The 25,356-nt window shown below is 39.2% G+C and overlaps 1 protein-coding gene across 2 annotated transcripts in view; it reads left to right on the top strand.

Annotated features, from left to right (window-relative positions):
- FRK (fyn related Src family tyrosine kinase) overlaps positions 1 to 23,058 on the top strand; it is a 101,295-nt gene extending 78,237 nt beyond the window's left edge. For both annotated transcript variants that reach the window (XM_032846423.1, XM_032846422.1), the window contains exons 3-8: positions 3,179 to 3,342; positions 5,661 to 5,829; positions 10,323 to 10,481; positions 19,658 to 19,839; positions 20,953 to 21,118; positions 21,504 to 23,058. In XM_032846423.1, coding sequence (XP_032702314.1) covers positions 3,179 to 3,342; positions 5,661 to 5,829; positions 10,323 to 10,481; positions 19,658 to 19,839; positions 20,953 to 21,118; positions 21,504 to 21,715 — 1,052 coding nt within the window. In that variant the 3' untranslated portion in view covers positions 21,716 to 23,058. The remainder of the gene's footprint in view (positions 1 to 3,178; positions 3,343 to 5,660; positions 5,830 to 10,322; positions 10,482 to 19,657; positions 19,840 to 20,952; positions 21,119 to 21,503) is intronic.
- Positions 23,059 to 25,356: the final 2,298 nt, after the last annotated feature.

The following is a 25,356-nucleotide window of genomic DNA, read 5'->3' as shown; positions in this document are numbered from 1 at the left end:
GGCTTGCTATACATTTCTATAATTTATGCACTTTCCTGTTTGATAAATGGCAAAGCTTGAATTTTCAAGCCAGCCATTTATATAAATTGCTGGTATGCTTTCTATTTAGCTACCTTTCTGCTTCTAATATTTTTGTTACTCTGTGGAGAAATGAATTGCGCTAATACTGTTTTCAGCTCTCCTTGATTTTTCTGTTAGCCTTTTAATCCATATATAGGAATTGTTATGAGCTTAGCTCTACATCATGGTAAAACCCTTCCATTTGGTGATTATTATATAGGACAACTAACATTGTCCCAAGAGTCACAGTCAGGGGGAATGGTAACCTGACAGATCAGAGAGTAGAAAAATATGTTACAGATACTTCAGAAATTGTAATTAAATAAACTTATATGGCTTTTGGAGTATCTAAATGTACTCCCACCCTCTGTATTATAAGAAACTAAAATATTTTTCTGTATGCAGAAGTGATGTGATCTTTTTTTTCAGTTATTGAGGAAAAATCAAGAAAATTGTAAAGTATTTAAAGTGTACATGTGATGATTTGATATACGTATACTTTGTGAAAGGATTACTCCCACTGAGTTAATTAATATATTCATCACCTCACATCTTTACCTTTATTTGGTAAAAGAACATTGAAGTTTTTTTTTTCCGCAAAGATTTTATTTATTTGTTTGAGAGAGAGAGAGCATGCGCGCATAGCAGGGGGGAATGGGAGGCAGAGTGAGAAGCAGACTCCTTGCTGAGCAGGGAGCCTGATGTGGGACTCGATCCCAGGACCCTGGGATCATGACCTGAGCCGAAGGCAGACACTTAACCGACTGAGCCACCCAGGCACCGCTAAGAAAATTCTTTTAAATTGATGTGTGACATATGTCACAAAACTACACAGTTTGTAAGAGTTTGATCTGATGAGCATTCAGAAGGTGAATACACCCATGTAAACCAGCACCCAGTCAAGAAAGAGATTCTTAGCAATACACCAGTCTGACTCCAAATATCAGTAGATTTGCTAGTTTTTAACTAATGGTTTTAAATAATCGTTGTAAATAATTTTTGTGAGATTCATTCATGTTCATGTGTGTATTTGGTTTGTTTATTTACATGTCTGTACAGTATTCCCTGGACAAACATACAATAATTTCTTAGTCTCTTCTACAGGTGATGGACATTTGGATTGTTTCTAGGGTTAGACTCTCTCAATGCTGCTAAAAGCATTCTTGCACGTGTGCTTTGGCACATATATTGTGACTTTTGTTGATTACATATATTGGCGTGGAATCACTATACTCTAGGTAGGATTATGTTCAACTTTAGTAGATGATGACAGTTTTCTAAAGTGAGTGTGAAAATTACACCTCCATCATCTGTGCAGGAGAATTCCAGTTACTCTGCTTCCTTGTCACCCCTTGCTATTATCTGTTTTTTATTTTAGCCGTTGTGAGGTGCATTGATTATTCTGTGAGGAAAACATTGTCCTCGCCGGCAGCGTGCCCTCAGTAAACCTCCGTGCTGGGACTGAGCTGTTTTCTACTTGGTCTTCTTTCCTTTTGTGAGAGTGTTGCTCCAGTTGACTGATTACTGGAGCACAAGTTTCTGTATTTTGCAGGGAATTCAGAATATCTGTATTTCTGGTAAATGCGCTCAGTACTTACAAGTAATTATGCTAAATGAAAGGTGAGTTTATGAAGTGCATTAGTCAGTATACTGAATGCAAGTGCTTTAATAAAGCCACCGATTCAAACTAGTTTAAGTGAAAAACATGGTTGACTCTTCTGGCTGAGAATCCAAGCTTGGGGGGCTCTAGGGACTAAGCTTTGCTTTCCATATCCCGGAAAGAGCTTCTCAGGCAAGCTCTCTCCCTGTCTGGGGACAAGATTTTGCCAGGAGCTTTAAACTCCCAGCAGTTAAACAGAAACCAAACCAAAACAACAACTATAACGATAGACTTCTTCCTGTTTTCCTCGAGCTCTATAACCCACGTCCTGCAACTGAGTCTTCTTGGCTCTTGTTCATTCCTTGGCTCAGGGTTGGCATCCATACCCCAGGACCACATGCTCTTAAAGGAGCAGTGATTCTCCGGAGAAAGTGGGGTTCTGATACCAGAAGACGGGAGGATGGTTGGTGGCAGGCAAAATCAACATCCTCTCTGAGTCAGATGATTTGTAAAAGGGTGTGCGGTCTGTTTATTCCTTTAGCTAATACAGAAGTTGCCCTTGGATCAAGTGATCTTTCTGGAAGGTTGTATACATGGATTGCATTATTTGGGGCCCCGGGGAATTGCTTTTATTGAACTGTACTTGGACATTCTGTTCTCGGCCTGCATTTAGAGACAGTATAATGAGCTGCCCTGCGGATTTCCTTATATTACTGTCAGGTAGTACTGAGGACACTGTTTTACTCTCCAGTTCATAGGATTTCATGGGAGAATATTCTCTGTGGCCTCTGTACCAGGAAGAGTTGAACAGTTTCTTTTTTTTTAAAGATTTTATTTATTTATTTGACAGAGATCACAAGTAGGCAGAGAGGCAGGCAGAGAGAGAAGAAGGGAAGCAGGCTCCCCGCTGAGCAGAGAGCCTGATGTGGTGATAGATCCCAGGACCCTGGGATCATAACCCGAGCTGAAGGCAGAGGCTTTAACCCACTGCACCACCCAGACACCCAGAGTTGAACTGTTTCTAAACAACTTTTATGATTTTATCTTGTGGTATTTCTGAAACTGATAATGTTCTTTCTTTGAGTTGCTAGTATGAGAGTCAATTTTTTTTTAAACTGAGCTCTACACCCAGTGTAGGGCTTGAATTCATGACCCCAAGATCAAGATTTACATACTCTACTGACTGAGCCAACCAGGTGCCCCTAGAATGATAGAGTTAGTTTTATGGCTTGTTTTAATCAAGTCCAATAGACCTCTAAGCCTAGCTTTTTTAGTGGTGACCTCACTCCTTTATTTTTATTTTATATTTCCTTTAAAATGTGATTTCCCAGTTCTTTTTCCTTTTTCTTCTGCTATATATTTTTTGTAAACTTCCTGAAGTCTTTTCTGAAACCAAGTTGTGAAATAAATAGAACTTAAGAAAATTGTATTCCATGTATTGAAACTATCACCGCAAAATGAGTAAATCTGCTTGGCTTTGGCAAGAAGTGTATTAATAGGACTTACTTTGTGTTCCAGTTTTAGATGAGAGGGCTGTGAAACACTACAGAATCAGAAGGCTGGATGAAGGGGCATTTTTCCTTACCCAGAGAAGAACCTTTTCAACACTGAATGAATTTGTGAGCTACTACACCAAGACAAGTGATGGCCTGTGTGTCCAGCTGGGAAAACCATGTTTAAAGGTGAAATGCTTTCAAGATGGTTCATTTTGAAGTTAACCTTTTGCCTTCAGTTATTGGAGTATCTCTCATGTGATATGTCTGTTCAGGAGGTGGGGGAAAAAGGTCATTTGATTACCTGAGGCATGGATAGAAAAACTATGGCCTACAAGCCCATATTGTCCCACACTTATTTTTTAAATACTAAATATTTATTGGAACATGGGCATGTTCCTTCATTTACTAAATTGTCTTTGACTTTTCTCTGTACTAGCAGCATTTAATAATTGCAACAGAAACTTCATGGCCCACAAAGACTAAAATACTTACTATCTCATTCTTTTTAGAAAAAGTTTGCCAACCCCTGACCTAAGGCACTCACTCAAGACAGAAAGTATTCATTCTTTGCACTAGGAAATTAATCTGGTGTCCTGCCACTGGAGCACTTAATGATATGTCTGGACGGGGAAAAAAGTGCCCGAATATAATTCTTATTTAGATCTGTATTCAAGAGTATTAATATGAAAATACTAGACTCATTAGCTGGTCTGCATAGAGATGTCATTTAACTAACTGTTCTAACAGTTTGGCTGGGCCAAACATTGATAGAATTTATCTACATCTATCAGTTGTGGCATGTCTAACCTAGACTTATTTAAAATTGTAGAGTGGTCTGGCACTGGTGTGGGACAAAACCTCAGCTCCTCATCAGAGTTCAGGTCTTGTGTCCTGTCAACGGGACAGCCAGCCCTGTGGTTTATGTCTGGATGATGAGTGAAAGGCTCCTGGTAACACCTGACCAGAATTTTATGGACAGGTAGAAGCTGAAGAATTTTGTTCAGTATGTATATGTAGGGAATTCATTGACTTAAATCTTGCCAAGTGAATGTGCAATTTTGGTATAAGTGCATGCATCTTAGATGGTGTAGGCATGACCCACAAGAATGTGTAAGCTCATGCTAAGAATAGCTTACCTGATGCAAAGATGTGGCTTAAAAAATACTCAATTTAACCAATATTGTTGGATTCTGCTGGGGACAAATGTTCACAAAGAAGCATATACCTTCTGTGTATTCAATGTGCTGATGATTTGGCATAGGAGCTAAGATAATTTCTTTTATTTTTTTTAAAGATTTTATTTATTTATTTGACAGAGAGAGAGATCACAAATAGGCAGAGAGGCAGAGAGAGAGGAAGGGAAGCAGGCTCCCCGCTGAGCAGAGAGCCCGATGCAGCGCTTGATCCCAGGACCCTGAGACCATGACCTGAGCTGAAAGTAGAGGCTTAACTCCCTGAGCCACCCAGGCGCCCCACTAAGATAATTTCTGATGGTAGATAATGAACTAGACGATGGACTCTAGGAGGGCAGGGGTCTTGTCTGTTTTGTTTACTGAATGGGATATGTATTTACTAAATGTTTGTTTACTGAATGGGATATGTATTTACTAAATGTTTGTTTACTGAATGGGATATGTATTTACTAAATGAACAAGTACATGAGTGAATGAACAAATAAATAAATGAATTTGAAATAAGATGGACATTTTAATTATGCAAAAATATATGATACATAGGGTAAATGTTATAGGCCAAAGAATTTGGGAATTAATTGCAAATCAGGTGGAACTTCAAATGGGCCTTAAATTTGGGAGGATTTAGCTAGGCAAAAAGTCAGAGGAAAGTCATGTGGATGTGGAGTGGGTCAGATGGACAGCAGGGTGCCTGATGCAGCAAGCATTGGGGGGAGACCAGCTCAAATAGCAAGGATACAGGTTCTGCCACGATTGCCTTTTCATTTTAAAGCAATGAGAGTAAAATGTACAATGTTTTGGTTTTAAAAATGGTGTCTTTTTTTTTTTTTTTTTTAAGATTTTATTTATTTATCAGATAGAGAGAGCAGAGAGCCCGATTCGGGGCTCGATCCCAGGACTCTGGGATCATGATCCGAGCTGAAGGCAGAGGCTTTAACCCACTGAACCACCCAGGTGCCCCAAAGAGGATGAGATTTTATAAGATGCAAATATGTATGCTCACTGTAGTACACATACATAAATCTATGTATGCCAAATGTAAGCAAGAAATTCACAAGTATACGCCACTGTGTTGAGCCATAGTCTCTCTATATGTCTACATATTCCAACACCTCTATCCATCTTTCTTTTTTTTTTTTTTTTTTTTGGATTTGATTTTTTATAAACATATATTTTTTTTCCCCAGGGGTACAGGTCTGTGAATCGCCAGAAAAATGGTGTCTTTTTAAAAAAGTGCCTCGACTATTATTTTCAACCAAAAAAATTGTCAAATCTTTTTCTTATACTTACTCTAATTATTCTGTGAAACAGATACAAGTGCCAGTGCCTTTTGATTTGTCATATAAAACCGTGGACCAGTGGGAGATAGACCGCAAGTCTATACAGCTTCTGAAGCGATTAGGATCTGGGCAGTTTGGTGAAGTGTGGGAAGGACTGTGGAACCACACCACCTCAGTAGCAGTGAAAACATTAAAACCAGGTATGGACAGAGAATGTCAAAGGTGAAATGTCATACGTTGATTTTTAGAAGCTCAACTTGCTACTGTCAATGTCCAAGGGGTCACAGGACAACCAATGAAGGCACCAAGCAAGTGTTCTGATCACCTTCTCTGGACCAGATGACAATAAAGGACAACATGCTTTAGATTATAAAGGCAAGAGCAAATGCCTGTGATCAGCTAATGCTTAAGATATCCCCAGGGCAAGATTTCAACAAAGTATCTCTTCTCTAGAATTCGGATTATCCCTCTTCCCATTTTTTCCTAGCCTCATTACAAATACTGACTTCACTGAAAATACTTAAATCAGTGGAACCTTGGAGATCTTCAGGGATCTGAAGGGAGAAACAGTTTTATTAAACACTAATTATTTATGGTTAAAAGGTAAAAGGGTCCATCTAAAAGCCCTCATATTTGGAAATGTAAGAACTATTTTTTTCTTCCATCTTCCTTTTTCCTATCATAGAAATTAGAAGTACACTAAAATCATATTTATTCAGGCAGGCATTATCCCCTCCATTTTAAAAGCAGGATAAGAAAATTTAGAAAGATTAAGTAACTTTCTAAAACTTACTAGTCGTATAAAACAAAGTCTCAGTTTTATCATTTATAAAAAAGAAGGTTGTGTGTGCTATGGTGAGTGCCGTGAAGTGTGTAAACCTGGTGATTCACAGACCTGTATCCCTGAGGCTAATAATACATTATATGTTAATAAAAAAAGATAAAAAAATAAAAATGAAAAAAAAGAAGAGGGTCATTAGTGCAAATGCTTTGAATAAAGTCTGGTTCACAGTAAGTGACCAGGAAAAGCTGTTCTTATTTTAATTATTATTATTATTGTTATTGTTACTGTAAGGTCATTCAGTGGCAGAGCTGGAATTCGAACCCACATCTATCGCTGCTGCGTCTCCCTAGGGAAGTGACATTCTATGACAGTGTGACTTTACTATAGTTGCCTCACAACTACTTCTAATAACATAAGCAGGAATAATAACCAGAAGCTAGAGTATGGTTCTTTGGGGGACCTTCCTTCTTTACCGAACCCAGAATCCTTAAGGATTTAGTAAACCACCCAGTGGCAGAGCTGGAGCCTCTGGGTGCTGCTGGTTAGCAGTCTGGTGTAACACCATGGTTCCCAAACTGTGTGCCAAGGCACATTGGGGCATCACAGTGAATTCACAGGACTGTCACTGGATATTTAAAAGTTTTGAGGTAAACTTGAATACCACACAGTTCAGTATTAGATCATGTTACATTCTTTTGCTGACATCATATCTTTGTGAAAATAGGTTTTTGGTGGGGACTGGGATCATAAGCAAGATCCAAGCAGAAATCAATGTGGGGCAGGAAATGAGCAGAGCCACATTTTCTCTGCTTCCAAGACTTGAAAAATTGTGTTGTGTCCCATAAATGTATGTATCTCTTTAGTAAGTAATTGTGGTGAAGAATGAAATAAAAATTATTTCTTCTTTTGATTTATCTGTATTACTTTTCAAAATGGGTATTAACTTATTGGAACACAAATACTTTTAAAGTTGCTTTGATTTAACCAAGGAATCAATAGAACCGTTAGATATTGGCTTAGGGGCAACATGAAAAAAGTTCTTGAGACAGTGAAGGTGCCATGAAGCGAGAAAGTTGGGCCTCTTTGGTGTGATAGTAGGAGCATAAAGTTTGGTCTAAGTTAGACCTGATTTCAGTCTTGGCTCTGGCTTCTGTGACATCAGACGATTTATTAATCTATTGAATCTCCTCATTTGGAAGTGGGAATTATAATAGTTCCTAATTCACAGGGTTTTATAAGGACAAATTGAGTCAATGTGTATAAAATACAGGCAGTGAGTTCTTATTACTAAATGTTAGCTTCGGTGGAGCTGCTGGCAGATGTCCACTGACATGCAATTTGCTAGTACAGTCCTTCTGTCTCAGCATCTACACCTGCCTTCTCAAGTGATGGAGAAGCACTTCTGAGTGGCCAGATGTCATGTTGAGCACTCCAGGTGAGGACGATCTATTCCAGCACCTGAGATGTTCCCAATCACTGCATATATGTTATTTTGAATTCTAATCTTGTTGACAGTTGAGCCTCAGCTTTATTTCCCAATCTAATCATTCTTTTCCAAAAATGAAGCTGCTAGCTATTCATCCCAACATTGTTCTTTAAGGAAGGCCTTCTGGAGGTCAAAAGAGAACAACAACAAAAAAAACTGCATTTCTTATATTAAAAAAAAAAAAAAAAGCCACGATAGTTTTCTCTCCAACAGGAATAATTATTATTGATTTACAGTGTAATAGCAGCAAACAGCTTTGGTGATTGGTTAAATGTCTTCACTTCACCGGGGCCATTAATCAATCTCAACAGCTATTTATTGCTTAGCAGACTACCACGCAATAAAGACGAGCCTGAAATCAACTCCCACAGTAGCTATGACAGGCAAAAATTAATATTTAATGTTGCATTACTAGCTGAATTGAAATTGGGTCTCTGCTGTGCAGCTGGTCAGCTGTAACCAGCGTAGCCGTGGAATGTTCTGAGCAGACGTCACCTGCAGAGGCTCCTGAAGTCCCCCGTGGGTCCAGCTCTTGTGCATAGTCTGATTTGGCGATGATTTGAGTGTCCTGCATTCCACGGATCTGATGGCGACCAAAGCATTTGTGTAGAAGCATACTGTATACATAAATTGCCTGAATGGCAATTTATGTATACAATCATCATAATTGCTTTTATCACTGGAAGCTTCATGAATCAGATTATTTTGGGGTGGGGTGGGGAGAATCCAAGTATATCCATATTTGACCATAGACCAAACTAATTGTAACAAGAAGTCCTTTATTATGTTTCAAGTGCCTCTTTTCTTCTGAGCTTCATTTCACCACTATTTGATTATGTGGAGCAAACCAGTGGTAGGGATGGAATGGAGGAACAGAGAAAATCATGATGGAAATGAGTATAGGTCCTTTTTCTCTATTTGCCCTCTTTCAAGTCCTTGCCCCTTTCCCTCCTCAGTCTGTGAGAAAATACTTAGAGTTGATGTGTTTGGCTTTTTTGTGAAGTATGCATATTAATAATAATATAAATCATAACCAATAGTCATTGAAATATGTATATATACCTATATGCATATTTATGCCAGATATTGCTATTTCCTGGTGATGATATTAGGATATCAGTAGGGTTATTAGCCATGTTTTACAGATGAAGAAATTGAAGTTCAGAGACATTTGGAACTTACTAAAGATCACACGAGTGAGCTAAGATTTGATCAGAATCCGAGTTTGACCAAGCCTGTGTTCTGAACTTCTACACTCAAGGGAATACCAAAGGACAGACTGCCTAAATGCTTTATGTGAAATGATCTGCAAGTCACATCTAACTCTTCTTAACGTGATGTTAATAAACCAGTTGGAGTGTGGTCTTAGAACGTCCAAGCTTGCCCATGCCTGGGTTCCAATATCAGTTGTGAAGTCTTCATCATGAGTTAGATGAATGGAACCGTCCCTTGGAGCGTCAGTGGAAATGTTATTTGCACTGTCCGCAGTGAATACTGAGATGTGAAGTGACAGGATTCCTTCAGTTACAGTAATGTCTCTGAAACATCATATCCTAAAAAAATATGAAAGATTTTAAAAAATTACCGATGAAATGTAAGCTCCGGGTGTCCTTCCTCCTCTTAGACTTTATTTGTTAATTACGGGCACTTTTCATGGTAACAGTTGAGCCATTAAGATACAATTTAATTGTAGGTGACTCTTCCAAATAGGTCCCAATACTGTCTCCCTTATTGTTCTGTTAAGCTCTTAAGAGTGTGACTACAGATGTATTAATATGAGAGAAAATGTTGAAGACCAGTTTGAAGTTAGACATAGAAGATTGGTGGGAAAAAAAAACAAAACAAAAAGCAACCTCTAAGTTTTGGGTGTAGCCCTTAAATGTTTTCTGCTTGGCCGATACCATATATCCCTATAGAATTAAGAACATAAATATGGCAGAATGTCATTGCTTCAGGGTTGTTGCCCAGCTGTTCCCACAGTGGGTACCAAGGACAGGGCAACTATCAGTCTTCTCTGGATCCTGGACCAAAAAGGTCTGGCTGCGGTAATTAAACATTCAGTGTCCTCCAGCATTCATGGTAACAGAATGTCTTCTCTCTGTGTTCTTAATTTGCTGGCCTTGTTTTATCAATTAGACTGTCAGTCACTCCTTTTCCCTTCATTTTTCATATGGACCTGCGTCCACCTCTTTTCACCTACAGGTCATAACCCATAAATTACACCCCCTTGGTGTACCCACACATTAGTTATTAGGTTGCCCTGGCTGGATTGATTCTTTTCTTTGATAAATCTGAAGATTTGTGACACCAGTGCTCTTACTTTATGGAGAAGCAGGAAGCAATCTTAGTGATTCCCACCAGACTGCTGTGAGGATAGGAATGCCTCAATAACATAAAGTGATTTCCTCCTTTTCTTGTTTCAGGTTCAATGGATCCAAATGACTTCCTGAGGGAGGCACAGATAATGAAGAACCTAAGACATCCAAAGCTTATCCAGCTTTATGCTGTTTGCACTTTGGAAGATCCAATTTATATTATTACAGAGTTGATGAGACATGGAAGTCTGCAAGAATATCTCCAAAGTAAGCTAAAGACTTAATAAAAGGAAGAAAAAGAGGAATTTAGTTTAGCTAGTCCTATAAATGTCAATTTAGCAAGCCTTCTGTAACCCAGAGGATATTTACAATGTGTGTATCTGTGAGAATGAATGTCTCAACATTGAAAGGCTCGACTACATTTTAATAGGAGATATACTGTGTGCCAAAAGGAGGAAAAATATTTATGTAGCAAAGAACAAATTGTTCACAAATGACATAGTGGAGTACGTAAATGTAATGTAGAAAACTGAGGAATAGATGTTTTACATGATGCATTGTTTCCTATAATAACTAATGGAGCATTATCAGTCATGGACCAATTTGTTCTATGGCCCAGAATTAGGGGATGTGGAATACTTTTGGGGCAATAGAGGGAGCGGTACCTTCATTCTTTTTCCTTTGCCAGTGTTTGACAACATTGTACCTGTTGGTGTTTAAAATACATCCACTGCTAGGCAACATTAGAATTTTTAGACTAAAAAGCGGAAATATACTATTGCTTTATTTCTACATCTGCTTCCTATAGTAAGAGAAGACTTAAGGGCATTGTGAAATTTTGATGTTTATTGCAAATGAATAATTTAATACGCAACAATATAATGAGTATTAAAATGAGATGTTCAAAGTAGTGGAGATCAAGTACTGAGAGAATAATTCATGCCTAAAAAAGAGACTTTTTTCTATGCTTTCCTAAAATGACAGAGTGGCGTTGATGGAACGCATACAGGTAAAGGGAGGTGAGATAAGATATTGGAAAGATAAGAGTGTTCTCGGATTTCAGGGTGACTTGTGAAGCTGTTGGTATTAAATGGCAAAAGTGGAGAAGGGGAAAAAAGAACGTGGGCCTGTTAAATGCTGTTAAAAAAAGATATGCTTAGCTCCTTTGCATAAAGAGAGCAAATTTAACCGTATCAGAATATATTAGCCATCAGAGTAAGACTGACCTCAGCCATTGACCCTTTTTGCTTTATTCCCAGGGACAAAAGTACAGTAGCCATCTTGGGTCAGGTTTAACAAAAATGATCACTTGTAAGATTCATGGTGGTAAATCTAATAGTCAATTCTCAGTCCTCAGACCTATTCAGAGCTTTTATTTCAATGGACTTGAATGAATGGAAACACTTCCTTCATTTGGCTTCCAAGACACATCAGTCAGTGGCTTTTCCTCCTGTCTTTTTCGTTGGTCCCTTCTCCCATCGATGTGATTTCCCTCATCTCTCAGATCTCTCAATATCTTGGAATTTTGCAACATCACTAGTTCCCTTGCTAATCTCAGTCAGTCTCAGGGTTAAATAACATTTATGTATCAAAGATTTCTCAAACTATATCCCTTCATTACTTCAGAATCATAAATCCAACTGCCTTCTTGACTACTCTACTTCAGTGCTTCTCTGGATAACCTCGGTGTGATGCAGCAACACCCCCCTTCCAAGTCCCAGAGACCTTTATTTCTTGCTCAAGCATGTGTGAAAAATAGATTGGTTGACGCCTCAAGTCTTTTCATCACCTTGGAAGGGGAAGGTGATGGGACTAATCTTGTTCTGGCTCTTAGAGCTCCACCTGGGAGATGCAGAGATAACTCCTGTGCCTGTTCATTTGGTCAAATCAAGTCAGAGGGAATAGCGAAGTATAATCCGCTAACCTGGCTGAAAGGAGGAAAAAAAAAATGTTTGTGAACAGCAAGAATTTCTACTCCATATGTCCATTAAAAAAAGATCTCAAAACAACGTGTCCAAAACTGATCGTATGTTATCCTCAATAATCTGCTACTCTTGTGCTCTTTCCTTCTTAGACGATGTTAACACTCAGCCTAATCTCTTGGATCATCTCTACTTCTTCTCACAGCTTCCAGCTAACCACTTAGCAAATCCAATTGACTTTTTTCAAAGTATACCCAGGATTTTGCCCCCTCTCTGCCCACACACCCTGGTCCAAGCCGTCATCAGCTCTCTCCTGGATGGTGCAGGAGCTTCCTAAGTGGTCTCCCTCTTTTGGTTCTTGTTCCTCGCAGTCTTCTCAATGCAGGAGTTGGAGATCTCCTGTTAAAATGTCAGTCAGATCGTGTCTCTCCTCAGCTCAAAGCCTCACTGACTCCCGTGGGTTCTGCGTGTATGACCTCTAAAATCCTACGTGGCTCAGCTCTCCATTACCTTACTGACCACATCTCCCCCAACATCTCCCTTGTCTCCCTTGACTCTGTGTCGGTCTCACTGTCCTTTGCTGCTCTTCATTCAGGCCCTTTGCACTTGCTCCGTCCTCTATCTGAATTCCTACCCCCCGCCCCCCGCCCCATTAATATCCACATAGCTCACTTCCTCACTTCTGCCAAGTCTTTCCTCAGACATTCCCACAATGGTGAGTCCTTTGCTGGTCACCCTCTGAATTCTAAATTTATTCTCCTTCTTCTGCCTCTTTGTATGCTTTTTTATTTTCTTAGCTGCTGGTCATCCTATAATGTGTGACTTTGTTATGTGGCTTATAGTAAGTATCTTCTAGAATACAACTCCACGAGGACGGAGATTTTTGTTTTAGTGATAGAACAGTGTCAGGCACATAGAAGGTGTGCACTAATTCTGTGTTGACTGACTGAATGAGAAAATGAATGGAGAAATTAAGTGGGGGCTATTCTGAACCTAATATCAAGACTTGGGGTTGAGTTTGTTTTGAGACCCTTGGTGTCAGCTTGACAAGATCTGCTTATTAATTACAAACTCCTTTGACAATGAGTTTTTTTGGTGGTGTGTTGATGTGTTTTATTCAGAGGTGAGCACAAACCCTGTCATATGCTGAGTTGGGCCTTCAGGGTCAAGTTTACCAAGGCCTTCATTTGCCAAGATACTTAGTAGCCATGAGGAGTAATGAAGAGATGCTCATTACAGACAATCCTTTCCCAATGAAGAGGGCTTACATTCAACAAAGTGATGTTAAAATGAATCTGCCGCTCTTAAACAGCCCATCACAGTAACTGTTGTAAGATGTAAGACTCTTGAATAATGGAACATAATTGAAAATATTTTCTTGTTGCAGATATAAATTGTCACAGGCCTGTGAACCTTTATATCAGTTTTGACAACTGGCTGTTGTATCAGAAGTGTGTTCCGAGGTTTACTTAGGCAGTTCCTAGGCCACTGCAGTATTTCAGGGTAGAAAATGTGTTATTACTCAATTTTCTTCTCTGTTGTGCCTGTCAGTGAAAACTTTTTATATCCACTATAATAGGATTAGATGTCGTATTTGATAGTGGGAATGACATACATATTCTTCCATAGAACCATCTTTGTAGTCCCTAAGCTTGGCTAAATATTTTTTTGTAATTAATTTCTCCAAAATGGAAGAGGCTTGTCAAAAAACTTAAGCATTGAGGGTAAGTGATATCGAATATCTCTTACTGAAATTTAAAGAGAATAAATATCTACATTTTTTATATACATACATATTTTTGAAATAAATAAAGTCCTACATGTTGTTCATCGATCTCTTGGGGAGTTCACTTAGGTGCACTGAAGTAGACAGGAGTGTTTTCAGTGAGATACTCTTTAGCTGACCGTAAGTGTAGCCCCAGCATTCAGGTGCTCGGGAATCATGGGTAAGGTTGGTCTTAGGGAGGAGGATGGAATAGTTTTTAAGAGCATGAAATTTCAACCTCAGACATGCCTGAACTTGACTTTCCACTCTACAACTTATTACCTGTTCTTCTAAGTGGCAGAAACTGCTATGAAAGGGAGCAAATAATAATGATACTACTTCATATAGTTCTAAATACAAAATGAGGTGATGTGGTGAAAATCAACCATATGGGATAGTGGTAAGAGAGGTGCATATATATTCAATTTTTTTTCTTTAAAAAAAAAACACTATATGGTATTTATGATGTGCCACGCATCTTCCTTCCTTCCTTCCTTCCTTCCTTCCTTCCTTCCTTCCTTGACTGATTGATTGATCAATTTCAGAGAGAGAGAGAGCACGTGAGTGGCAGGGGAAGGAGAGGAGGAACCCGGGGAGAGGGAGAGGCGCAAGCAGACTCTGCACTGAGCACGAGGCCAGATGCGGGGCTCTCCATCCCACGACCCTGCGATCATGACTGGAGCTGATACCAAGAATCGGATGCTTAACTGACTGATGAAGGTTAATCACCTGTTTAACCATGCAGGCGCCCCTGCCAGGCATTTTTCTAAGTGGTGTACAATTTATTAACTTAGTTCATTCTTCTAAAAACCTGATGAAATGAGTATTATTATGATTATCATCATTTCCTCCTTATGGTGGAAGAAACTGAGGGATGGAGAGGTGAATAACTTACCTGAGGTGGTTGAGCCAGAATTTAAACCCAGAAGTCTGGTTCCATACCTTATGCTTTTAACCATATGCATAGCACTGGCATTATTTTCTTATTGTGAACCTGTATTCACGATTTATTGCTGTGCTACAAGTTACCCAAAACGTAGTGGCTTAAAATAGCAGCACTTATTACCTTAGTTTCTGTGGTCAGGAATCCAGGTACAGCTGAGCTGGGGTCGTCGTCTTCTTCTTCTTCTTTTTTTTTTTTTTTTTTAAAGATTTGATTTATTTATTTGACAGACAAAGATCACAAGTAGGCAGAGAGGCAGGCAGAGAGAGAAGGAAATAGGCTCCCTGCTGAGCAAAGAGCCCAATGTGGGGCTCAATCCCAGGACCCTGGGATCATGACCCGAGCTGAAGGCAGAGGCTTTAACCCACTGAGCCACCCAGGCGCCCCTGAGCTGGGTCTTCTACGTCCGGTTTCTCCCAAGGCTGCAGTGAGGTGTTGGCAGGTGCTTCAGTTATCCGAAGGCTCTAGGGAAGGCTGATCTATTCCCAAGCTCACCCATGTGATTGTTGGCAGGAATTGGTTTCTCCGGGGCTGTTGGACCGAGGAAGCCTGTTCCTTGCTGGGTTTTGGCCCAAAGCTGCCCTATGATCCTTGGTACATGGCCCTCTCCACAGGGCAACTTACAACATGGCAGTTGGCTTCATCAGAGTGAGCAAGTGAGAGAGCAAGAGAGGAGAGTTCCTGCAAGATGAAGACACTGTCTTTGATCACTTATCTTGGAAGAGATACCCCATCCCTTTTGCCGTATTGTATTTGTTTAAAAGTGAATTGGTGTTCCAAACCATATTTAATGGAAGGGGATTTCATAAAAGCTCAAATACCAGGAGATAGAGAATATGAGAAACCATTTTAGAAACTGTCACTTGGTGTAGGACTGGTCACCAGTGTATCTTGACTTTTTAATGTTTCTTTCCATATTGAGTTAATCTGGTATCGAAAGACATAGCTATTTTGGCTAACACAGTAGCAATGCTTTCTCATTATGCTGCACACTAAGTTATGCTTTGTCTTTGGGGTGCCTGGGTGGCTCAGTCAGTGAAACATCTGACTCTGGATTTTGGCTCAGGTCATGATCTCAGGTATGAGATCGAGCCTGTAATGGGCTCCGTGTTTGGGTGGAGTCTGCTTGAGATTTTCTCTCTCCCTCTACCTCTCCCCCTGTGCACTCTCTCTCTTTCAATAAATAAGTAAATAAGTAAATAAATAAAATCTTTTTACGTACTTGAGAGAGAGAGCACAAGCAGAGAAGAAGGACAGAGGGAGAGGGAGACACAGACTCCTGACTGAGCAGGGAGCCCGACTTGGGACTTGATCCCAGGACCCTGAGATCATGACCCAAGGAGAAGGCAGACACTTAACCGACTGAGCCACCCACGTGCCCCAATAAATAAAGTCTTTTAAAAAAAAGTTATGTTTTGTCTTTTTGCTTACATTTCATTTTAAACTGAATAATTGATGTTAGCTGCTATAATATACAATTCAAATATCTTAGTGACATAACAAATATATGCATTTTTGATATGCATCAGACTTGCCCTTCTACATGACTCTCTTTAAATAGTGACATAGGGATTTAGACTCCTTTCATCATGTGGTTCTGCCATTTCAAAATTTATTTCTTCTAGCTACAAAAACAGAGATTTTAAGGATCAGGCCTAAAGTGACAAAAGTCCTCTCTTACACATGTTGCAGGGCACAGAATTAGTGACATGGCCCAATTTAACTTCTAGGGAAGATGGGGAACATAGTGTTTGCCCAGGAAGAAAAGGACAGATAGGTCCATGAGTACTTAGTTTCACCACACATTGTACTTAAATGTGCTGCTTGTGTTAAAAAAACAAATATACATGTATGTACACACATGCGCGTGCGCGCACACACACACACACACAGTGCTTAGATCTATACCATTTTAAAAAATGGACTCAACTCTATTTATTTCATTTATTTTTAAGATTTTTATTTATTTGACAGAGAGCACAAGCCAGGGGATCCGCAGGCAGAGGAGAAGCACTGAGCAGGAAGCTCAATGCGGGACTCGATCCCAGGACCCTGGGATCATGACCTGAGCCAAAGGCAGATGCTTAACCTACAGAGCCACCCACGCACCCTTATTTATTTCATTTTTTAATCGAAAAGACGGCACACATAAATAACATACGTCATTTAGTATAATTTATCGTTAATTCAGAGTGAGCCAGTGAACAATGGGACAGCCACTGTACAAACCAACAATGCGAATGTGGCTAGCGATCCAGAAACTCCCTGAGTACCATATCATTGACAGCCCCTCACAATCGTGAATTTCCTGCTAGTTGCTTTCCCTTGACTTACACTCTCCTCTGCCAACTCCCTGTTGCCTTCCCTTCTTAACCAGGGTTTGGAAATTGACATCTCCTCTTGCTGTCTCCATATCCTCAGCTCCCGTTCTGCCCTCTATCCCACATCTGCCATGAAAATGCTCTTCCTGCCACTGAGGTCACCAATGACTCCCTAGTAATATTTAATAAATACCTTTTAGACCTTATCTTGCTGGACCTGTGGAATTTGACAATGGTGGTGACTTTCTCAAAACCTTTGTTAGGATGCTGTCTTCTGGTTTTTGTTTCATTCTTCTGGCTGATTCTTCTCAGTCTTCTCATAGGTTTATCTTCCTCTGTCCACCCTAAATGTTGGTGTTTGTCATGATTCTGTCACTTCCTAACAGTCTTATTCACTTTTAATGTTTAACTCTTACCCACAAACTATGACTGTTAAGTTGATATCTTCCCCTGCATGTGTGCTCCAGACCCATATGTTTGTCTTCATTTAGGCATTTCCATTTAGGCAATCCATATGCATCTCTACCTTAACAATTCTTAAACTGTTTAGTTCTGTTTAGGCAGCAGCAATGATAGTAAAAACAGGTAGTCAGATAAATAAAAACAGATTTACTCAGTTCTTTCTAGGTGCCAGGCTCTGCTTTAAGTGCTTTATATGAATTAACTCATTTTAACAACTGATACCATAAGGAAATTACAATGACCACTGTATAGATGAAGAAACGGAGGCACAGGGGTGTTAAGCAGCTTGCCTGAGGTCAGGAAGAAATGTGAGACAAAGCTCTGATCCAGATCCTGGCACTCTAGCTTCAAGTCAGTTTTCTAACCCCTGAGCAATAGTTGTCTTTCTTTTCTTTTCTTTTTTTAAATTTTATTTTATTTTATTTTCAGTGTTCCAGAATTCATTGTTTATGCACCACACCCAGTGCTCCATGCAATACGTGCCCTCCATAATACCCACCACCTGGCTCACCCAACCCCCCTCCCCTCCAAAACCCTCAGTTTGTTTCTCAGAGTCCACAGTCTCTCATGGTTCATCTCCCCCTCCGATTTCCCCATCTCACTTCTCTCCATCTCCCAGTGTCCTCCGTGTTATTCCTTATGCTCCACAAGAAAGTGAAACCATACGATAATTGACTCTCTCTGCTTGACTTATTTCACTCAGCATAATCTCCTCCAGTCCCATCCATATTGATACAAAAGTTGGGTATTCAACCTTTCTGATGGAGGCATAATACTCCATTGTATATATGGACCACATCTTCCTTACCCATTCGTCCATTGAAGGGCATCTTGGTTCTTTCAAGTCAAGTTGTATCTAAGACTCTTGACTGTGAATTCAATATACTTTTGGTAATATTTGGCTTATTGAGTCAGGGGTGCTGGTAGTTTGGATTTATAGACCTTTTTAATTCTCCAGAAATCTGAAGACATCTACTAACAGTATGGCAGCTAACAAGTATCCAGGGATGGCTGACCCCGCCTCACAGAGTCAGCCCAGAATAACACTAACCTCTCTACTAATGATCAAACTGAGTCTACTGCCTAACTTTCCTATACTTAGTTATATAGGATGAGTAGTGGTGGTAAAAACTATGTCTATTAAAGGGTTTTTGTTTTTTTTTTTAGATTTTATTTATTTATTTGACAGAGACACACAGAGAGAGGGAACACAACAGGGGGAGTGGGAGAGGGAGAAGCAGGGTTACCGCCGAGCAGGGAGCCCGATGTGGACTTCAATCCCAGGACCCTGGGATCATGATGTGAGCCCAAGGCAGCCGCTTAATGATTGAGCCACCCAGGCACCCAAAACTATGTCTATTAAAGTCATGTCCATGCCTGGAGAGATGTGTGAACTATTTCTAAGAATAACAGGATTAAAAAGGGAAGTAAAAAAAAAATGTGTATCAAGCTTAATGGAGTACAAATGTGACATACTCATTTTATAACTACTGCTAGACCTTTCATTTTTGTTAGTGAGCTAGTTTTTAAGAACAATATGATAGAAAAAAAATACCAATATGATGGAAGAATGAGAACTTTTCATCAGCTCCACTATGCAAATTGGTATCATCTTATAGCCCTAAAGACTAGAACAAACTATGAAATGTTTGAAGGAAATCTAGAGGCAACCAAGTAAACAATTTCCACAAAGAGATGAGTCAGGGATGCGTGCAGTGGAAATATGGTAATACCTGGACTCTTCAGATCTTTGGAGTTGTTTTCGAATTATGTGTTGCTGTTGTTTCCTTCTCTGTGGAATGTTCCTTCAAGGGAGTGAGGGCCACAGCTGTGTTTGGACTCTGAAAAGTGTTGCCTCATTAACCCTTTAAAGTAAATGAATGGTCTGTATTGATTATGTTTCTTTGCTCAACAGATCAGTGCTATGACACTTAATCCCACCGACAGCTCATTCATCAAAATTCTCAAAATTCACTTCAATAATTCACTTGATTTCCAAAGTCAACGTTTTACTTTCTCTTACTGCTCAGATGATGCTGGAACAAAAATCCATCTGACTCAGCAGGTGGACATGGCCGCACAGGTTGCCTCTGGGATGGCTTATCTGGAGTCCCAGAACTACATTCATAGAGATCTGGCTGCCAGAAATGTCCTGGTTGGTGAACATAATATCTACAAAGTTGCAGATTTTGGACTTGCAAGAGTTTTTAAGGTGAATCATGTTTTGTTTTAATTAGGTTTTGTCACGGGTCAAAAGTCTAACATATCAGCAGACTGATAGATTTACTGTTGTTCCTCAAAATAATGTTTATCCAAGTTTATCCAAAAAATAATATTTCTCCAAGTTCGGTGGTCCGTAGAACACTTCGGTAACCCAAGGCCTTTCAGATAAACCACCTCCTGTTTTTCTTTCTTCACCAAGGAGAAACAGAGAAAATGATGCCTAACCAGATGGGAAAGTACTTGATTAAGTTTGTGGTTGGATTAATGATCTGCCTTTCAGTGCAGTAGCCTCTCTTGGTTTGCCTCGATTTTCCTTACAAAAAGCAGTACATTTTGTATAGTCACTCCATCCACCTTTGCTCACTTTCTGCCAAATTAATATTCACGTTGCCAGAATTCTTTGCAATCACTGACTTTTTAATTCCTGGCCCTCACCCCGTGTCATGACATCAGGCCAAAAGACACTGACATAAGTGACATAGTATTAGGTGTTTTTCTCTGAATTTAATTTTTACTTTCTACATCATGCCCTACAAATAGGGGTGTGGAACACGAAACACAACGTATAAGTGATTCTCTTTTGATCTTCATGAATTCATTATCTCTTTTTTAAATAAGTTAATTAGAACCCCAGTGACTTGATATATTAATTTAAATCATTTGGATTCTACTTTTCAATGTTAGAAAGTGAAACATGGTAATTATTAAAGTCAGTGGCTCTCCAATAACAGCAGTAAGTCTGGAAGCAGACTTTGCCTTCATTTTTTCTTTTTTTAATTTGCTGAAGACCAGATGCCAAAGACCATCACATGTGAGTTCTACCATGTGTAGCAGCGTGCTCCTGTCAGTGCTATGTTTAGCACATAGTAGGCTCTTAAATAATATTTTATTAATGTTTTCTCCTAGATTTCTCAGTCTTATAAGCCAGATTTGGAATTTGCTACTATAATTATCTATTGAACTAGATCATTTTGAATGCTTTCCCTCTAAATTTTAATGTGAAGCAGGTTAGAGATGAACGAGGGTAGCAAAAAAAAATCTATATATATCTATATATATATATCTCACTTGAACTTGGCTTGATTCCTCAATGCATTAACAGGTAGGTAATGAAGACATCTATGAACCCAAACATGAAATAAAGCTGCCAGTGAAGTGGACTGCGCCTGAAGCCATTCATGCTAATAAATTCAGCATTAAGTCTGATGTGTGGTCATTTGGAATCCTTCTTTATGAAATCATTACTTATGGCAAAATGCCTTATAGTGGTGAGTAATTAATTCTGAAGTGGGCTTTTCTGCAGGTCACTTACTTAGGTGTGACTTTAACTGCTTTGCCCAGACTTAGAGGGCAGAGTTATGGGGCTGACCACACCATGTGCCTGTGGGAGCATAATAGATAAAATTTGATGATGATGATTTGCATTAATGAGGTAGTTTATTGCCTCTTTCTCCTTTGCTCTTGAATTGTGGTCTTATAGCCATTACTTGCTGCAAGATTTAGTTTAATATCTGCAGCCAGGGAAGGGGATGGTAGACCTCACATCTTCACCAAGGAAATCAGTTTGCTTTGTAATCTTGAATATAATTATCGATGAATTTAAGACCCTGATCTTTAACTTATTTTTTGTTTGTTCTGTTCTATGCTATTTAGGCATGACAGGTGCTCAGGTAATCCAGATATTGGGTCAAAACTATAGACTCCCTCAACCACCTAACTGTCCATCACAGTTCTACAACATCATGTGGGAGTGTTGGAACGCAGACCCCAAGGAACGGCCAACATTTGAGAAACTGCATTGGAAACTTGAAGACTATTTTGAAACAGACTTTTCATTTTCGGATACAAACAACTTTGTAAGATGAACACTGAAGAAGAACATTCAATAATGAAGTAACAAAAGAGTTCAATAATCAGTCCAGAAATAACCTTATTAATCGACTGCCAGAAGAGCTTACCTTGACATATTCAAGTGAGAGGGTCAACTTGGCCATGTATTATGAAGATTATATGTGCACTTCATTGACTGGGCAATACTGCAGGACAGTCTAAGATGATATTTTATCACTGTCTGGCAAAAAATCAAACACATAAACACAGTTTTCTTTTTTAAAAAAATACATTTCTATTTATTGTTTGAAATACTGATCAAGAGGATCAACAGATGATAGTCAATTTTTACTCAGTGACTGTTGTAGCATTTTCCTGTTTACTGATTAAAGTAGTTATTCATTATTCCTCGGATTGCTGAATCCCATCAGGCTGTTATTATGAAGGAATCTGATTGCTTTGCTGCACAGCAGGACCTGTGCTTTGAGATTTTTTTTTTCTCTTTTAAAATATCCTGTAACTACAATGATGGTAAAGCCATGTGAAATGACTTGATTGTACTTGGAGTAATTGCACATATTTTTTTCCTATGCATAAAAAAATGAAGCAGCTGTTGAGAAAAAGAATTAGAATTTCTCTCATTTTGTAGAAGGAAATGATGGGATTTTTCTGTACCTCAGTATGTGTCATCTGAGAATCATCTACATTAGTTTTAATCTCCTAATGTTAAGAATCAGATTGCAAAGCGGATGAGTTATTATCTCTGGAAATATGTGAGAAACATCTAATAGCCTGAAAAATCTGAGAAATAACTATAAAATCGTTTAGGAAAATGAGAGGAGAGCAGTAGGATTGCTATGGCTTGGATTTCTGAATAATTTTAAGAAGATGGACCTTTGGCTTATAGGCCAGAGTTTTAAATTGATTATGGTACAGGTCAAGGTCAGTTTAGATCTAGAGGCTAGGAATAATGTCTGACTTGGGTTATGAAGCTGTATTTTTCTGTCTGGCACGATAAAAGGGGTTTTTACTCATCTTATATGTGCATTAACCTTTGTAAGAATGTTACTGTCTTCTTAAGCAATGGGTAGATAAAATTTTGTGCCCCATTAGGTGATTAGGGAGGGTTCTCAGAGGCAGTTTCAGAATCAAGTATATATTCAGAGATCTCTGCTGTAAAGCAATATGAATGAAACAAACCACAAGGAAGCATAAGATTCTGAGTACATTCTCTCATCTTTAAAGGAAAAGAGGAACATATCCGAACAGTTTTGGAAACCGAAATCCAAAGTAGAGGAAGGGCTAAGAAGAAAGTGTCTGAGCTCTACCTGGAAGGCTGGTTCCACACCATCACCACTTCACTGGTAGTCATGGGGACCTGCGTTCTTTCCATTTGTCTTCTCTGTCACCAGCATTGTCCTCATTCTCAAAGTCACAGATGGCTCAGTAGCAGCTGGGGCTCCCTGGTAGCAGAAAATGGGAAACCTCTCTCTCTGCATTTTCAGCTGGCATAAAGGATTCTTTTTGGGGGCACCTGGGTGGTGCAGTCAGTTAAGCCTCCGACTCTTGGTTTCCGCTCATGTCGTGATCTCAGGGCCATGAGATCAAGCCCCAACTCGGGCTCCGTGCTCAGCGCAGAGTCGGCCTAAGATGCTCTCTCCCTCTCTGTCTGCTCTTCTCCCCCTGCTCTCTCTCCCTCAAGTAAATAAATAAATAAATCTTTAAAGAACATCATTCTTTTTTCTCTGTAGGCAAGTTGGGGCATATGCTGACACATAATAGACTTATTGTAATGTTATGTGCCAATTGGCTTAGAATAAGTTCTGCCACTGAAGCCGGAAATGTGGCGATTCTTCCCGGAGACAGTTGGAAGGTTGGCTTATCAGAATAAAATTAGATGCTGGATAGGTATCCATTAAGGAGAAAATCCCAGATGTAGGTTGGTGTGTGTACATACATTCAGACTTCTCTGAAACTGAAATGGGTCATGTGGAGCTATTGATCATAGAGCGCCTTGACTTTTTTTTTATAAACGGGAAAGACTTACAAGATAAAGTCCACACAAATTGTTTAAATCAGTTGCCTATGTATAGGACAACTTTATTTGTGTAAAGTCAGAGTCTAATTGTGAAAATTCAACTACTGTATAATCTTTTTTGTAGAAGCTGATAATAATAACTTGCTTAGTAAGATCTGATTTTGAAATGTATAGAGAAGGCTATCCTTTCTTGTTTTAATAACACCTGAAACCAGTTTAACTTACTACGTTTGGTTCTTGGAGACGTTTATGTTCAAGGTTTTGTCAAAGCAATCTATTATTCTTGTTTTTGCCTGATGGATCATAGAGAAAAATAATGGATTCAGTTATGAGAAGCAGTAATAGATTTTTTTTAAGATGACATAAATTTCTTTCCCTGTATAGAATAAAAGGATCGGGAAAAGATAAGTTGAATTTTCCTACAATGAGCCAGTTCTTGTTAAATTTACCTCCCATAAATTGTAGCAAAGCTCTTTTCTAGGTAATGTTTTATTTATGTAATTCAGTTATTTGGAGGTGGTGGTGAAGGATGTGAGTACATCATTCCATGTGGTATTTTAAATCTCTTTTGACAAAAACCTAAGAATTTTTGCAATGGGAAAAATTCAAAATTCCATTAAGCCTCTTTTAAGAAGGTTAGGAAGGACATAGGTATATATTACCTAAGGTCAAAAGAGGCATAGAGTGGATTCCTAATAGCTGTGGAACCTGAATATTGTATCATTGAAAACTAAGTAAAATGGAAGTGACCGGCAATCTGCTAACTGGGCCATGGTGGGCAGGGTGTCTCAAAGGACAACAAAGACCAGGCATGGGGAAATATCAGGCTAAGCCCGTTTCCATCCTCTCATAATATATGTCTACATGGTGACTGCATGGATCAACTCAATTGTAAGGGGCCAAAGCTCTTGATTCTCTCTCTGATGGCCCAAAGGGAACCATTGCCCTTGGAAGGATGCCATCATGTCCCCCAGCTGGAGCTTTCTTGAGGAAGCAGCACCCTGCTGGTGATCCTTGCCTTTGCCAAGCACATGCCCTATCTGCAATAAGGTTTTTCATAGTCTAGTTGAGCATACGGTTTCTGGACCAAAAAGCCTGTCTGATAGAGTGTCTGTGGTGATTTTTAAGGACCCTGCAATGATACATTCTGCAAACCAGAATGGTGATAACATGGGTAATTATTCACCTTGTGTTACCGTTTTCTCCCATTGAAAACACCTACTCTCAAAAAAAAAAAAAAATGGTAAATGAGGGTTGAATGCCTGGGTACTGGAATTGCCTGTGGGCTCATCTGGAAATGTTCAGTTCTCTGGTATTTCTTTGGCATTGTTATGGAGAAGTTTTGGTCTATAGTCTCCAATATGATCGAAAAATTTAATGTTGTAACATTAAAAAAAAGAGAAAAGGCTGGGTAGTTTGGTGGTGAGGGAAAACTTATAAATCTTTTAAATCCATGGCTCCAGTAATATTTTAATTTTCATAGTGTCATCTTTTTACTGCCTACACTACACCATTAAACTCCTTCAGATTTTTCCTTTTTTTTTTTTTATGAAGGAAGTGATGGTAAATCTCTTAAATTATTTATTTCATTTGGACATAAACTGGAGAATAAAAATAGCATGCAAACCCTGAATTTCA

This window comes from Lontra canadensis, unplaced genomic scaffold (assembly GCF_010015895.1).
Source record: "Lontra canadensis isolate GAN:19392208 unplaced genomic scaffold, GSC_riverotter_1.0 scaffold175, whole genome shotgun sequence".
Taxonomy (NCBI): Eukaryota; Metazoa; Chordata; class Mammalia; order Carnivora; family Mustelidae; genus Lontra; species Lontra canadensis.
The sequence above is the reverse complement of the archived record's forward strand: the minus strand, read 5'-3'. Positions and strand labels throughout refer to the sequence as shown.